Consider the following 16227-nt stretch of genomic DNA (forward strand, 5'->3'; position numbering starts at 1 on the left):
TTCCTGAGGATCTGAGAAGTTTGTTCCATCAGACAGACAATTCCTGCTTCCATTTTCCCACCTCTCTTTGCAAGTCTCACCATTGAGGCTGTTACAGCAACAGAATCCAAGTGGAAGATCTACTGGGATGGTGAGAACTACCTTTCTCTCATCCATGGACAGGCTAAACCTCACCAGATAACCTAAATTTAATAAGTGAAACCAGGGTACCACTGAAACAATTGAGAATTTTACCATTAGTTTCACTGGACAGGGTTTGCCCTATCTGCCTGGAAGAACAGCTGCCAGAACAGGATCTTCACTAACTCCATTAGCAACTATACAGCTCTGTGTATCCTGAACTAAGATAATGAAATCAAATGGGAATGGAAGCAGAATAAATCACAGAGTGCAGATCTGCAAGAGTAACTAACACCACGTGTTCCTAACTAGCATATAACCCAGGCGGATTGCACAAATTCTGTTGTTTTTTTTTCCCCTGCCTTTGCCTTGAAAATATACAAAAATATAAAAAATTATTAAAAGAACAATAAAAATGAAGCAAAAAAAATGAAGGACTTCTGATTGTCTGCAGCACTACCTTCTCCAGCAGTGTTGTAGCTACTGACACATCAACCTCCAGAATATACATCTGGACACAGAGCAGGGACTTAGGCTCACAAAGTAAGAAGCAAAGCTACGAGTGCTCTTATTTTGAAACAGCATTTATACAGGCTTACGAAATGCAGACTTTAAAGAGGGTAAAAATATAATTCATTGCTGTGGCAATAACTGTACATTCATTGAATTCTCAGCAATTCAAAGGAGGAATTTTTAGTAAGTAATGTGTTTGTAAAGTTGCAATAATTAAGTGAATCTGCAGTTCCCTGTGAAGTGGAATCCTTTAGCAGATGATGAACTTGGGTACACAAAACCCTTTCATAGTGGAGGGGAATGAAAGCACCTCATTGTTTCAGTGTGCAAATTGCAATTCAAGCTATATTCTTCCTGCTGCTATCAGCCCCAATTTGCAGTAACACAGCTTTGTATATAAAAACATTTTCCATCCATGAAAGTTTGGCAAGTAACATCCTTTTCATATGGCCAACAAAGAAACTGAGGCACACAACACTCAACGAGCTTCCAAGGACTGCAGTGAACAACAGGTCTTCAGACTCTTCATTCCAGATGGATCATGCTGCCTCCTGCCAAAGCTCTCACTGACTTGAACAGAAACACAGTATGTCATTATTCACTTCACACTAAAGACCTAAGGATGAAAGAAGTGGGGAGGTGATTTTCCCCATGGCTTTCTTAACTTCATACTCTACGCTCCTCTGACCTGAAGTTTTGGGCAACTCTGCCATGAAGCCTGTCAGGTATCCAACAAGTATGTGTATTTCTGTCCATTTTGATCCAAGAACTTTTAAGTTTTCACCAGCATAGTATTTTCTGTAATAAAAATATTACCGCAAACAAGAGGTCTCGGAACAACAAGCAGTATGTTGAGCTGAATGCAAAGTGACAAGTCATGCCAAAGTTCATTCCCGTTCGTGAATGGCATGCATATCCCGGCTGGTTAGGAAGCGGACATGCAGATCATCTGTGCAGAACAAGCAGATCTCAGATTCATTGAGATAAAAAAATCAAACAGGAAAATTGATCAAGAAGGTTCCCACGTTGAGAGATTGCTCAGAGACCAGAGTATCTGGAGATATCAACTGGTAAATCAGGAGCTGCCCAAGGTATAGTGAGGTGTGAAAGGATTTCAGATTACCATTGATGGGTTAGAAATAAGGTCATCCTTGGAGACCTCCTAAGTAACCAGAGCAAAACAGGAGCAAGGGCACACACACTCTATAATGTGATGTTCTGGAGGTACCTTTCTGTGTGGCAGAGAGGTCTAAGATGCATCTCTCAGATCTGAGCAAAATCTTCACCACAGCTTCTCCAAGGACTTTGTGATCCCACGGCTTCACTTTGAAGCACAGTTATCTAACTGGTACAGTTTAACCCTGACACTCAAACACTGATAGCGCAGACGTCGTGCTACAGGAGTATCTGAGGGAAGTTTCAGCTCCCAGGAGTCACTTCAATTTTGTTCCATTTTTTTGTTTTGGCTTTAATGAAAACAAGACTGTGCCCACCCTCCCTTTTTGCACAAAATACAGCTTTTTAGGAGCATCTGCCAGTATTCTGTGTACACAGTGCTCTTCAGTAGCTTTGCTGTTGCCTGCAAATAGGTCACTGGGCTTTGAACAGAGCACTGAACTGTCACTCACAACGCTTACAATCTCATGTGGCCTGAAAGGAAGCGGACCTATAGTCCATGCTTTTTGAAATAAAGCCAGGTACTACTATAGCCTGGGAGTGGTGCTCCAGTAAAGCTCTCAAAAGCAACACTGGAGCTACATGGGAAAACCTTAGCTGTGTTCTTTTTAAATATCCTCAGTTACCCAACTGCACCTCTAGCTTTATTTCAGGCAAAAGCCATTATTTGAAAGTTCAGCCATGATTCCCTGCTTAAGATTTAACACAAAGGCCTTGGTCCCTGCTACCATAAAATCAAGAACACTGTTACCACTGACCTAAAAGCTGGAACATCCCTGCTAGCTTGAAATCACATTTCTAACATGCTCCAAGTTTCACACTTGCAATACTTCCAGTTCTAATACAGTTAATTTTATTTCAGTAATGAAGAGCATCAGCAGCAGCATTTCTACACCTGTCTAACAGTTAGATCTGGACACACTTGGTAATCCTCCAAATTTCATTTATCTAGCATACATTTATGTAGTCAAAGGACGTATTTTAATATAATGTTTCTAAGAGCTTTAAATCTGTGGATTTTCAGCTTCTGACAAACCAGAGGACATTTTCATAATCTCAGAATCACTGGTCATTTCTGAAAATCTTGGCTCTTGTTTCATTAGATTACTCAAGGAGTAAACAAACTTAAAACAAGCAATAAAAACACCCCACTTGTTTCTGTACACAATGTACAAACATTCTCCATGCAACACTCATGCTTGATGATATATAGTTTGAAGAAAGAGTAATATCTGAATTTTCCATTGCCTTTGTGTCCCTGTACCATTAGTGCGGAACGCTAATCCATCTCCTTTCAGTGACACACAACGTAGACCCTACAGATTATCTAATCTTAATGAAGCAGCTCTCTGCTGGCTTGAGCTGGAGAAACTCCAGTGACTTCAGGGCCTGACTATTCTAGTGAGGGGGTCTGGCTCCACATCAGGTTCTCAAATCATTTGCAAAGGATCGCTTATATAACTTCACTATTTTCCTTACAACAATGCAGTGAGGGATCAGGTTCCACAAGCTCCCAAGGTTTCACACTTAGGTCAATACAATTCATACTGTTCAACAGTGTCAGCTGCTAAAGGGACACAAATGCTTCAGCAACTTTTGGGTGTTTTTTTTTGTTTTCACCTAGATAGTGAGTGTTAGCCAGATTTATCAAAATCTGTAATCTCTGTAGCTTGGCTGAATTATAATAAAGTCTCCTTGAAATGGTTTGGGCTCATTAAGCAAAAAGATCAAGGCTAACTGGAAAAATCAATGGATTTCAGAGAGGAAACGCGGTCAGTGACCTAAGCTTAATACAAGTGCCTTATGATTGCTGCTGTCACTGGTCCAACAGACCCAGCAGAATAAGCAGCTAGTTGCCTGAGCTATATGAAAGCAGTTTTCAAATTACTCAAACTTCTGTTGGCGACGTGCTCACAACAGTGTCAGCCTCATAAAAGGGGAAGACCCCAAGTGTTTGAGGGACTACAAGAGAGTTAACAGAACAACACATCAAAGCCAAAAATTACTTCAGACACACACGCTTTTTTCATTCTCCCAGTCAAGGCCTCTTTACACAGCTAGACAGTTGAGTTGAGACTGCAAACAAGATTAGTGCGATTAGTGCACACGGCTTTTAGTCTACCTGTTTACATTTCTCTTCCAAGTTTCCTTCACCGGGCCCTGAGGAAGCTGTAGTTGTCCTAGCTGGTAAATCCTCACCCACCCAACTATGCATAGTCTGGGTTTGACAAACAGGAAAGTTGATATTATTTAGAGAAAGCATAGATTTCAACTAAATCACCTAAACAATACACATGCTACCTTTTGCAGAAGAGTTTTAATCCATTCCTTGCTTAATTTCAAGCAAGAAAAAGCATTAATATTTGACTTAACCAGGAGAGCATTCTTTTCAGCAGAGGGCAGCACTGGCTCAAAAGTAAATTCAGCCACAACTCTCAGGCTTACAGAGCTTTGGCAACCTCCTGATGGGTCTCCATAACCACCTGAAACTCTCTGCTAAGATGCAGAGAGGTTTGGCTGTGCAGCATTGAGATGGCACCAGGGGTTGCATCTGCCCAGCCAGGAGCAGGGGAATAGATGCTTGCATCTGCCCACACCTATCCTTCAGACATGCCTCTAAGTTCAGAGGAAGAAGCAGTTAAGAACTTGCAAACTTCTGCCTCTAGTCTGGGCATCAGTCTGATAAACCAACATTGCCTATAAACACCTTTTATCAGGTCAGCGGTCTGGGGAAGATTCACACTAACATCTACTCGCTTTTGACAAATATAATCATACTCTGTATGCATCATTTGATTCACCACCCAGTCTAAGACACATGTGGTTTTAATAACTTAAGACACACTGGAACAGAGCAGCCTACTCTCTCACATCACTTTGAATCACACTAGGCTGCAGATCAAACAGATCCACTGAGATGGAGCGGCAGCAATGACACATTAGGCAGCTTGTATTAGCACACACCGGCACATGGTAACGCTTCGGTTCTCTGATGAGTGTAGCTTATGTTAAGTGAGTTAATTCACATCTACTGAGAGCATCTGCAGGCTCTAAATGAGTATTATTTAAGTGTACTTTCCAGTAGACAATGAAGCGTTAGCTGGCACTAAGCTAACATACTATCTACCAAACCAAACGTCCTGCTTGTTCTCTTTTCAGGTCTAGAATCAGATGAGTATGGTCATCCACGTTACTGATATGGTAATATGAAGCATAATGGCTTCATCAGTTCGTACATAACCCAAGTATGCTAGCCTGAGCTCAAATTTTAAATATACAGTTTTTCCAACAGACTTCTGTTAGAATATGCTGCTTACATCCACATCCTGAAAAGGAAGAATTTGTTTAACAGATTTATATACAGAATTCACATACAGATTAAATCCACATTGCTATTGTTTTAGACAGCACACACTTAATATATAATGAAATGATTTTATAAGTCATGGATGGTTGCATTACATGTACCAAAGGCATCTCAAACAAGTGCCAGCAAAAATATGCATCACTGAATCATCACATATTCAGATTACTGCTCTACAACAGATTACAACACGGTATGCAGGTTATTATTTTGTGTTCTGGGCAGAACAAAGACCATTGCAAAAAATGTTCATTATTTCAGGAGAGGTAGACGATATCCCAGCAGTCAAGCTGATGAAGGCTACTCTGAGTAACTTTGCTCCTTACAAAACGGCATTTGTTGCAAAAAACAGGTTTCAGGACTGCAGAGAAAGTTTACATTTCATTAACAACTGAGAAACTTTTACTGACATGATATGAGTCTGAATTCTGAGGAGTAGATTGCCCCATGTAAGCGAAGAAAGAAAAAAGCTGAGTAAGACAGTTTGCAATGAAAACGCACTTTAATCTGCACAGAGTTTTGAAGGGTTAGAATAAGCACAGCAGACTTATCCATCACAGAGCAGAGAAAACTGCCTATAGTCTACCCACTGGATGCTTCTACAATGTGTCATGTACATATCACCTCTAGTCCCAATTTGCAAAATAGATACACCACCTATACCTATGTAAGTGTGTGTATATTTATATAAATGACATGTACACATAAACACGTTATGCACAGACACATAATATAAACATAAGTATATACATTCCATGAAAAAAATTCTTCTTATCTCATTGTCATGCACTAGCTCTTACTGTTTCAAGCAAACCAAGGCTGCCCAGGGAGGTGGTTGAGTCCCCATCCCTGGATGTGTTTAAGAAAAGGGTGGATGAACTACTTAGGGATATGGTTTAATGGGAGATTAGGGACGGTTGGACTCGATGATCTCTAAGGTCTTTTCCAACCTAGAAATCTACGAAATGAAGAAACGTGCTTATATTACAAACTGCTTTAAACTCAAAGGATACTAGAAGGCGTTATAAGACAGAGAGATTCATTTTAAGAAAATGTATCCCAGCACCATGCTTCCAACAAACGTGATGATTTTCTAGCCACTCGTGTTGGGAAAAGCCGTTTTCCTTATGCTGCGTACACTAAAAACATTTGGGCTTTCATAGCTCTCTAGGATCAAATTCAATAACAAACAGAAAATGACAGCTACTATTTTGGAAACACAGCTAGGACACAGAGATCCTTTTTGTTCTAATAGCATTAAATCAAGTAAACACTGAAGTCCAGCATGTGCCATTTTTAATGCATTACATGATTTTTTTTTTTCTAACACTGACTAGGTTTAAATGCCTGAGAGGAGTTCCTCTGTGCGTTTAGGTTGAGTTTGACTTCTTTAGGAATATCCTTTGGCTAAAAGGCTGACCTCAGCAGTATGAACATAGTCCTACTTAAGACTCCATAAGCCTGAAATGAAATCCTAAGGCCTGGTTCTCTGGTAACTTGGCTCTTCATGGAGTTCATAAGACACACAAATCTGGTGTAGGAATATTTTAAGAGTACTAGAGAAATCTCCAAGCCAGGAAGGCAAGGGGATCTGCGACTGAGGAATATTAAAGCAATTTGCCATTCAAAAGCATTTCTGCAAACATCCCCTTTGCTGCTGCTGCTGTAACAGGCCATGATCAACAGTTTATTGCCCAACCCCAGTAAAGATGAACGATGCCATTTCAGCTGTGAAGCTTCTGTCTCAGAGTTGCTCAAATCAGCCTGATGCAAGATAGGAAATCAAAGCGCCAGGAGAGATTTTAGAGGTCTCATGGCATTACATTGTAAAGGAGCTCAATTTCATTTCCTTAGCAGTGTTTGCTTTCCTGTCTAACCCTGTTTCTCCTACAGATATTGTGGCAATATTCCATCCAAACTTACTCTGGGCTTTATTAATAGATATGATTCCCTTAAAGTGACGACATGAATATTTCTCAAGAAATGACAACTAGGGCTACTAGTTAAAGTAAATATGTCTCCATTGCCTGTTTGAGCATATGAAGAATTTGTTGACTTGCAGCTTTCTCTCTGAAATCTTTCTCATCTTCTGGTATAATTTAGAAACAGTTTCTCAATCAGTTTTAGGAAAAAATCTGATCCCAAAATTGTTTTCTTTGGACACATCTAGACTTTACCTGCAAACCAGCGGTGGCAATCCAAGGAGGGCTCTACCCCTGGGTAGCCTGAGGGGGACTTCATCTTAATGCAAACCACAGTAACACAAGCACTTTCCTGGACTTTTTGATTCCTTGCAATGGTTCTAGTTTCTTACCAAGTCCCATCCACTGTCTGTATTCAAGGGCAGCTTGGCCAAATTCAGTAACAGCTGAGACAGTTGAAATAAGTTTTTCCAGTTACATAAAACAAAGGCAGAACATGATGTAGACATGACACAAGGCTGCCCATGACAAGCAGAATCGTATTCAGGCTTGTAAAATAAAACTAATGTAGGAATGCTACATCAACAGAGAAGCCAGGAAGGATATCTGGCACACAGGAAAAATTTCTTCTTCCCTGAGATTAGCAGTCCAAATGACGATCAGGCAATACAGATCTTGTTTTTTATCGTTAAGACCAGAGCTTGGCTGATTAACAAGCTGTCAGGCAATTTCAGTGGCCCTTCACCTTGAAAGGCCTTGCTCTCCTTGAGCCTTGTACAACCTCCTGTGAAACACTAAGATCCTCACAGGTGACTCCACCCCCTCAAATGGTGAGCACTCATGTTTAATAAAAATTTCCATTCACCCAAGCATTGGACACGAGGCTTCTTAAGGCTTTTGCCAGAGTCAAATCAGAAGCCTCATTTTAATTTCCATTCTCAAAGCGATGGCTCTTTTCCAAGATCAAAGTATTTTCCCATGCAGAGCCCAAGCCTGTCATCCAAATTCAATAAGCGCTTTACCTACGTAAGGATTGCATAAAAACTCTGCTGGCAATATTAGTGATAACACGGTGGAGTTACTGACTTAATGTCCTCAGACCAGTCATCATATTTGCATTGCCATTTTGTGTTACTTTTCTGCGTGGTAATTTACTCGCTTTTGTAAAATGATTTCATCAAATCTTAAATGTTTCCCAGAGAAAAATCAGAATTAACACGCTGTTATAGAGAGGAATAAACCAAGGCAGAGAAAAGCCAAGCGCATCGCACAATCAAAATTAGAGCTCAGTTATCTGAAATCCTGATCTGTGCCCTGCCCATCCATATGTTCTGCTTGGGGAAAGAAGCAGCAAGACAGCTGGATGTAGGGAAAGTACCAACGGGTGCTCTCCTTGCACTCTCGTCCAGGTCTCCACGCAATGCTGCATGATCTGTTCCTATCCAACGGCTTTTGTTCAGCATGGAGGACAAATGTCTTTCACCTTTCTTCTAGCACTGGTTGCAGGAAGTAAATCCTAACTTGAATGCAGGGTAAACACCCGTAAGTACTAACAATCTTTAAAACAAGACAAATATTTACATGTAACACACTGTGGATCACCTGCTTTTAAACATAAAGCTTGACAATAATTTTGACTGTGCATAGTTCATGGCTACTATCAGCAGCTTGAATGGCTTCTGCCCTGAGAGGGAATCACGACGTTTCGTCAATGACCCTCTGTAACATCAACTGTATGTTCCTCAAAGTACATCATGTTTTTGTTGTGATAAGAGTTTATGTTTAGCTACAGACACCACTCCATACGAAGACAAATTGTTTTATGCATGACAGCATTTCCTTCGACTAAGTTTCTTTCTGATCTCACTAGCTATAAAACACAATCTGTAGTTCAAGTGAAGTGTCAGACAAGCAAAGTGTGCTCATTAAGTGTGCTCAATTAGCCATCATAAGAATGTGCAAAGCTTATTAATACAGCTGTGTCATTCAGTTTGAAAAAGGTTCTTGGGCTAAATGTCACTTTTTGTTCTGTTTTTTTCCAACACTACGGGGCTGGGACCTCCATGACTACCACACAGAGTGAAGAGCAGTAATGGACAGATGATCACTAATAAAAGGATAATCCCACCATTGACTGAAAATATAACTCATTTCTTGAACAGACTCCTTGATTGCTACTATAGGATCAGATCTGCATGGCTAATTGCCATGTGCACACAGCAGCCACATGCTTTCCCCACTGACAGAGGTCATGTATATACTTCACCACCAGCACGAGCAAGCTTGTTTTACCTGCTCAAAAGTAAAACCCAGACAGAACAGCACGGCCAGCGCGCACACAGATGCTACTTGCGTTAAGGCAGCATTCAGTAACTCGAGTTTGGGTGAGAACCACATTGGCAATAGAACTACATTTCTTGAGAGTCCTGTGTCCGCGAGCAGTTGAGCTCTGGCATTGCTGTTCCACCAGGTCAGCCACAGCAGTATACAGAACAGACTGGATAGTTGGGCTGAGGCCAATGGCATGAGCTTTAATAAGGCCAAGTGCAGAGTCCTTCACTTGGGGTATAAAAACCCCAAGCATCGCTATAGGCTCGGGGAGGAATGGCTGGAGAGCTGCCTGGCGGAGAAGGACCTGGGGGTGTTGGTTGACTACCGGCTTGATATGAGCCAGCAGTGTGCCCAGGTGGCCAAAAAGGCCAATGGGATACTGGCGTGTATCAAGAATAGTGTGACCAGCAGGAGCAGGGAAGTGATCCTGCCCCTGTACTCGGCACTGGTGAGGCCGCACCTGGAATATTGTGTCCAGTTTTGGGCCCCTCGCTTTAAGAGAGATATTGAGCTCCTGGAGCGAGTCCAAAGAAGGGCGACTAAACTGGTCAAGGGGCTGGAAAATAAAACTTATGAGGAGCGGCTGAGGGAGTTGGGGCTGTTTAGCCTGGAGAAGAGGAGGCTGAGGGGAGACCTGATTACGGCCTATAAATACTTGAGAAAAGATGGTGGGGAGTTAGGGGAAGGGCTCTTTACATTAGTGATGGGAGATAGAACAAGAGGAAATGGGCATAAGCTTAGTCAGGGGAGATTCAGGTTGGATGTTAGGAAGTATTTCTTCTCTGAAAGGGTTGTCAGCCACTGGAATAAGCTGCCCAGGGAAGTGGTTGAGTCCCCATCCCTGGATGTGTTTAAGAATAGGGTGGATGAGCTACTTGAGGATATGGTTTAATGGGGATTAGGGATGGTTGGACTCGATGATCTCTAAGGTCTTTTCCAACCTAGAAATCTATGAAATCTATGAAATCTACTTAGCGATATGGTTTAATGGGGATTAGGGACGGTTGGACTCAATGATCTATAAGGTCTTTTCAAACCTAGAAATCTATGAATCTATGAATACGTGGACTGGCATATGCCAGCCAAGACTCCTCAGTATCAAAAATCAAGTTTGCTCTTGTCAGCTTGCAACAGTAGAGCTGATTGCACTGGTGGTCTCAAATCCATATTCTATTGAACAATTACCTTATTTTACACTTTTTATAAGCCTCTTGTAGTACTTTGATCATTTGAAGACTGAATTGGTGGTTCTCCCTCTACCCTATTAACCTCAACTGCTCTCTCCATTTTTAGGTTGTGATAATGTGTACAATGCATGTCTGCTCTGCACTTGGAAAACCTCAGATCTTGAAGGCTGCCATAATACCTCCCATGAGGACAGAATCTTCTGATCCTTCAATAAATCATCTTTATACAAAAAAAGGTACTTTTTTTCCCAGGTTATAGTCTTCAAAAAAGGAGGACAATTTTTTAATGGTGTTCTTCAGAACATTTCACCTGTCTGGGCTGGCCCTTGATAATCCAGTTCGTTACTGCATAATGAATTTATTAGTCTGTTAACTACAGTCCTGACAGAGATAATGGCCGATGATTGCTTATAAATCCTTTGCTGCAGCGTTTCTTCTAAAGCGTGTGGTTTGTACTATGTTCTTAATAAAATCATAGTACAGCAACGGTACGATGAAATAAAGATCACCTGGGCATTCATTTTTAGTAGCCTAAGTTAGCTTAACTGTGTAATAATTTATTTGAAAGCTACAGGCATCAGAGGTAAATTCGAGTCATACGCAGGTTTAATAAAAAGAATTTAGATTCACTAATCTTATCAAACCCCAAGGCACTTGCCCAGGTACTGCTCAGGGGGAGCTTGCTCTAAGTTTTGCTAGAGCTCTGCAAGTCTTTGAAATAGATAGAAGGATGGACACCACACTGAATACCAGCTCCCCACATCCCACAGCTTCACAGCGAATTTTTTCGGCTGCTGCAGATACTCTTCATTCAATTTTACATGCAGCAATGATGACCCCTAATGGTGGAATATTTCTTCTGCTGAGCAATACACAGAGATTTTGCTTTTTGATGTATATTTCTACTTAAATTAATTACAACTCCCTCTCACAGATCACCAGCAGAGCAAACTGCGCGAGGTTTACTTCAATTGTAACAGAGAAGCAGCTTCTTCGCCTGTATAATTCCTTCTCACTTTCTACAGGGAAACCTGAAAATGGAAATGTATGTTCCAGATATAAGTCCACGATTTAAAGTCATCTTTTTTTCTGAGACAGACTATCTTGCAGAATCAAATTTCATTCACACTGGTGTGAACAATCCCTGCAGAAAGTCTTCAGAAAAGAGGATGAGACATTTTTCTCTAGATCCAATCAGCTGTATGCCAGAAAGCAAACAGCATGCACCCAAAAAGCCTTTTCGAAGCCTCGTGTCAGCTATCAGATAATGCTGCAGTTGCAGCACCTTTGATACCCAGTGATCTTTTCATCAGAATCAAGAAATCACAACAAAAATAATTTTCTTAATTCCAAAGTTATAAAATAATACGTTATTCTAGTATTAGTTCAACACTTTAAGTGCATGTAGAGCATAAAAATCACATAATTTTTACATTTTGAAATGCTTAAAGTTTTGGGTTTTTTTTAAATTCCAAGTACACCTTAAAGCCTTTAACTCCCACTGGAATCTATTTCTACATCTAGGCTGGGAAAGAAGGTAATTTTATAACTGTATTACAGATGCCAGGTACACAAAACTAAGTCTTACTTTTCTCTTGGGAGAGATGAGTATCACTACCTGCCTATTTTAGCTTGCCTGCTGCTTGCATCTACAGCAAGATAAAGAACAAGGTAACTGTATTACCCAGGCCTGACCTAAATGCGTCAATTTTTTCCAGGTTGAGATAAACACACAGCTCTTAAAAGAAAAAAGTTGAGAGCTCCTGGCAGCTTACTGATTTGTTTACTTTCTTTTAACAATATTATAAGACAAAAGTTGTGCTACATTTCATTTGAGCCTACAAAGCAGAGAGCCTTCACCTAAATAAACAAAAACCTAAAGATATTTCCAGACAGCTCAAGAAAAAGCACATTTTCAAACTATGACCTCTTTTTGTACAGTAATAGTAGTTAAAAGTCACATGGGTAAGTACCTACCAGAAAAAAAAGTATAAGACGACATGCTTCGGAAACGTGTCTTTACTGAATTGGCAATTTAGTTTGGACAGTAAGGTCCAAAAAAAAAAAAACAACCCACAACACTTTTTAAAATTAGAATCTAACTGTTGAATTTTCCATTAGCTTTATGACCATTTTTTGTTGGGGTTTTCTTTCTTGGTGGCTGGGGTTTTTTGTTCTTTTTTTTAAGAATAATAATTACTGCAAATACTTCATCATCCTGGCTTACCTTTCTCACATCTGAGCTCTTTGGTTCTGTTGTCCAAGTTATAATTCTAGATACAGCAAGTCTTGTCTCACTGGAGTTCACAAAGTCTGTTGGATCCATCTGTCTTGCCAAGGACTCAATATACTTCAGGATAGCAACTTTCACCTGAGAAGCAAAAAGATTTGTTAATCTCGTGAGTTAGCAAATATGGGTTTATCCCATAATAAACAGATACAGATTGACAAGACCTATGTCACCCTGGGGAAATAAACATCCCTGTCACATGGCTCTGTCATGTTTCAAAAAAAATCAAGAGTAACTTTCTATCCAGGATAATTTTGCGTAGGAAGATTCTGGAATAGTATATCAGAATTGGCTAGAAATACATATGTCTGCTTGTGAGTTTGAAAAAGCACTTGTGTGTGCAACAAGCACTTAAGGTGTGCCTTGGATTCCAGCTTCCCAGCTGTTCCAACTGAGTCTGGTCCCTTCTGTCTTGCACAGCCAGGTTTCCTTCCCACCAAGACCGGGGTGAAGAGGAATCTTCCATGTCTAAACTTTACTCTGTTACGTTGCAGCGTGCCTAAAGCCCGACTCCTACAGATTTGTGATGAGTCATAGGGTCCTATTTTAAAGATATTTAGATTTATTATAAATGGAGAACGAGAGTTAATCAAAGTTGCCAACATCATTTCTGTACATTTTCTGTACAATTAGTTATTCTTGTCATGAGGTCTGTGCTTTACGGTATGCCTGACATGGCAAGCTAAGACAACCATGTTGACTCTTTAGCGAAAAGACTTTTGATACTGACCTTCAGGTTTGGTGTTTGAGTCTGATCTACAATAAACCTCATCAAAATGTTAAATTGTTGATCGAATGGAAAAGAATCCCTGTCCAAAGAAAATAAAGGCAAAAATGTAATGCAATATATATTTTCAGGATTAAATTAACTTGATACATTAAAGCTTACTCAACAGAGTTCAGCACCTATCATCCTTTTCTTCTTCTTAACTTTACCATCAACCAGAGAAACTTCAAGTCTAAGGATTAGCTGATTACTGATTTAATATTATCAAAACCTGTTAAATCAATACCTTTATACACTGTTACTCTACCTGCTCTCTATACATTATCCAGCTTTAGGCACACCTATCCATTCCTTCTTCATTTCAGGTTGTGCTTTGTTCCCTTATCTCTAGTAGCAGACTGCTTCATTTTTTCCTCAGAGTTCATACCTGGTTTTGATTTCTCTCCTCTTTTTTCCTCCTCTATCCTATTTTGTCCTGGATTACTACTACTTCTGTCTAATTAACCCATTTCCAGGATGAGTTGAACTTCATTGTAACAGTGTCCTGTGCTGGACATCCTTAGAAAAGGACATGGACTACAGAATTGGTGTGCACATCGCAGTAGCATTCCAGGTCTGACAATCCTGACATTACCGTTACTTGCTGTTTGGACGCATGAAAGCTGCTCTGAACTTTGTGGTAAAGCACCATTCATACTCTGAATACTGCACTAAGCGAATTTATATCAAAGCACGTACACCCCAAAAAAAACCCAAATCAATTAAAATTCATCAGTTATGCATTTTTAATGTTATGCTTCAAAGTTATCTATTTAGAAAAGAGACAGGCCTTTTTAAGTCAATGCTTGAAATATTGTGACGTAACTTTGTTCTCCTTTATTCTGGTATTCATTAAGATTGAGCCCTCAAAATATACAGCACTACTGGGTTTTTATAATGTTCATCAGATGCCTTCCTGTAATCCTGCAAAAATCTCTGCAACATTTGCCACCTGAGTACTCTACCTGGTGACATCCAGAGCTTTTTGAACTTTTGCCTGCACAGACCCCAGCAAATCTGCTCCCATTTTCTTCAGCAACTGGGTCAGGAGAACAAAAAGCCAGTCCTGCAAGTCGTCTTTATGAATGATGATGAAATCAACCAGCGTTTCCAGAAACATGCTGAAGACCTATAAACAAAACTAATGTCACAAAAAGGAATACTGTGCTTTAAATAAAAATAATCAAAGGGGTGGGGGTTACAATCTGAGTTTCAGGATGATTTTGTTATAGACAGTTTCATGAATGATTTTAGTGACTACATTGCTCCGAAAAAAAGACAAGACACATCTAAAATGTGTCATATTAAAGTACCACATGAAACGAATGAAGGAAGGGGGTAGAATACACTTACTCTCTGTTGTGAATTCCACGGCAAAGCAGGCCATGCAACAAAACAAACCACTCGTTAGCACACATCGTGATCAAGGCTGGTTGTTCAGATGCAGTTTGTCAACAGATAAAAGATGCATTCATTCAAAGTTTACATTTTCTTAAAACACAATCTCTTCTCGGTGGAGCTACTTAAAAATTATATACCTTGGATCAGATCCAGTCTCCTCACTCATGAAAGTAACATATGTTTATATGTAACAAAGTTTACGTATGTTTAACACCACAACTAATGCTACAAAAGCAGTGCAGATGACAGATCGCTGCTGCCACAGAGAACATACTTGAGTCCAGCATGCAATAAGCCCTCACCTTACTCAGAAATTGGAAATATTTTGCAAACAAATAGCTACACCTTCACTCTTCCCACAACACATACTGAACCTTTGAGAGCCAAAGCATTAAGACCTTACAGGTAGGAACTGCCACACTCTGTGGGGACTGCAGGACAGCTGATCCAGACTATAATTACGGCCAAAAATGCACACTTTGAGTAAGCCCTGTGACTATGCCTGCCCAGGAGATTTCCACCTGAGAACTGTTTATTAAAACCAGTTTACCAAGTGGTCTGAAGTACAAATATTTATACAATCTATTTTTTCTCAAACGGTATTTAACTCAACAGCAGTTTTTACACAGCCGTTACTGGTTGCTCTCAAACAGCAAACCTCCTCTGGCAAGGGCATGAAACTCCCTTTTCCCCTCTCCCTGCTCCCACTTACCTGTCAGCAGACGACCACTGGGTCTGAATGTGCTGTGGCACAACCTGCCCATTCCCTAGCCTGCTGCTTTTTAAGAGATGTCTGTAAATTCATGCCACGGCTTTTAACTTCAAAGGTCAGTGTTATAAACAAGGCAAAGTGGCTATATTAAAGATTTTATTTATTTATGAGATCCCAGACAGTATTTTGGTGAAACTCCACACTGCTCCCAGGTCTGTATAATACACAAACCCCAGTGATCGTGATGCCAGACTACGGCTTATTGCCCTTCACGGACCTCACTCTACTGCATATCGCCAAGACAGTCCCTAGAGAAGAACAGGTAAAACTGAACCTCTCGCTCCAGGAGCTGACATCTCGAAGGCATTAGGATGCTCCTTGGGAAGCACGGAGTAACCAGTTCCTAGCAACGTAAGAGAGACTGAGACACATCCCTTCATCGTAA

General features: G+C 40.4%; 1 protein-coding gene across 10 annotated transcripts in view; it reads right to left on the reverse strand.

Annotated features, from left to right (window-relative positions):
* Positions 1-16227, reverse strand: part of CLASP1 (cytoplasmic linker associated protein 1) — a 174313-nt gene that overhangs the window by 34154 nt on the left and 123932 nt on the right. For 5 of the 10 annotated variants that reach the window (XM_086615269.1, XM_086615264.1, XM_086615263.1 and 2 more), the window contains 4 exons: positions 15023-15025; positions 14635-14798; positions 13634-13712; positions 12841-12984 (listed from right to left, as the gene is read on the reverse strand). In XM_086615269.1, coding sequence (XP_086471395.1) covers positions 12841-12984; positions 13634-13712; positions 14635-14798; positions 15023-15025 — 390 coding nt within the window. Of the gene's footprint in view, positions 1-3931; positions 4028-12840; positions 12985-13633; positions 13713-14634; positions 14799-15022; positions 15026-16227 lie in introns of all 10 variants that reach the window. The other 5 variants (XM_086615265.1, XM_086615267.1, XM_086615270.1 and 2 more) reach the window with 2 other exon arrangements.

The sequence above is a fragment of the Tauraco erythrolophus genome, chromosome 8 (assembly GCF_009769465.1).
Source record: "Tauraco erythrolophus isolate bTauEry1 chromosome 8, bTauEry1.pri, whole genome shotgun sequence".
Classification (NCBI taxonomy): Eukaryota; Metazoa; Chordata; class Aves; order Musophagiformes; family Musophagidae; genus Tauraco; species Tauraco erythrolophus.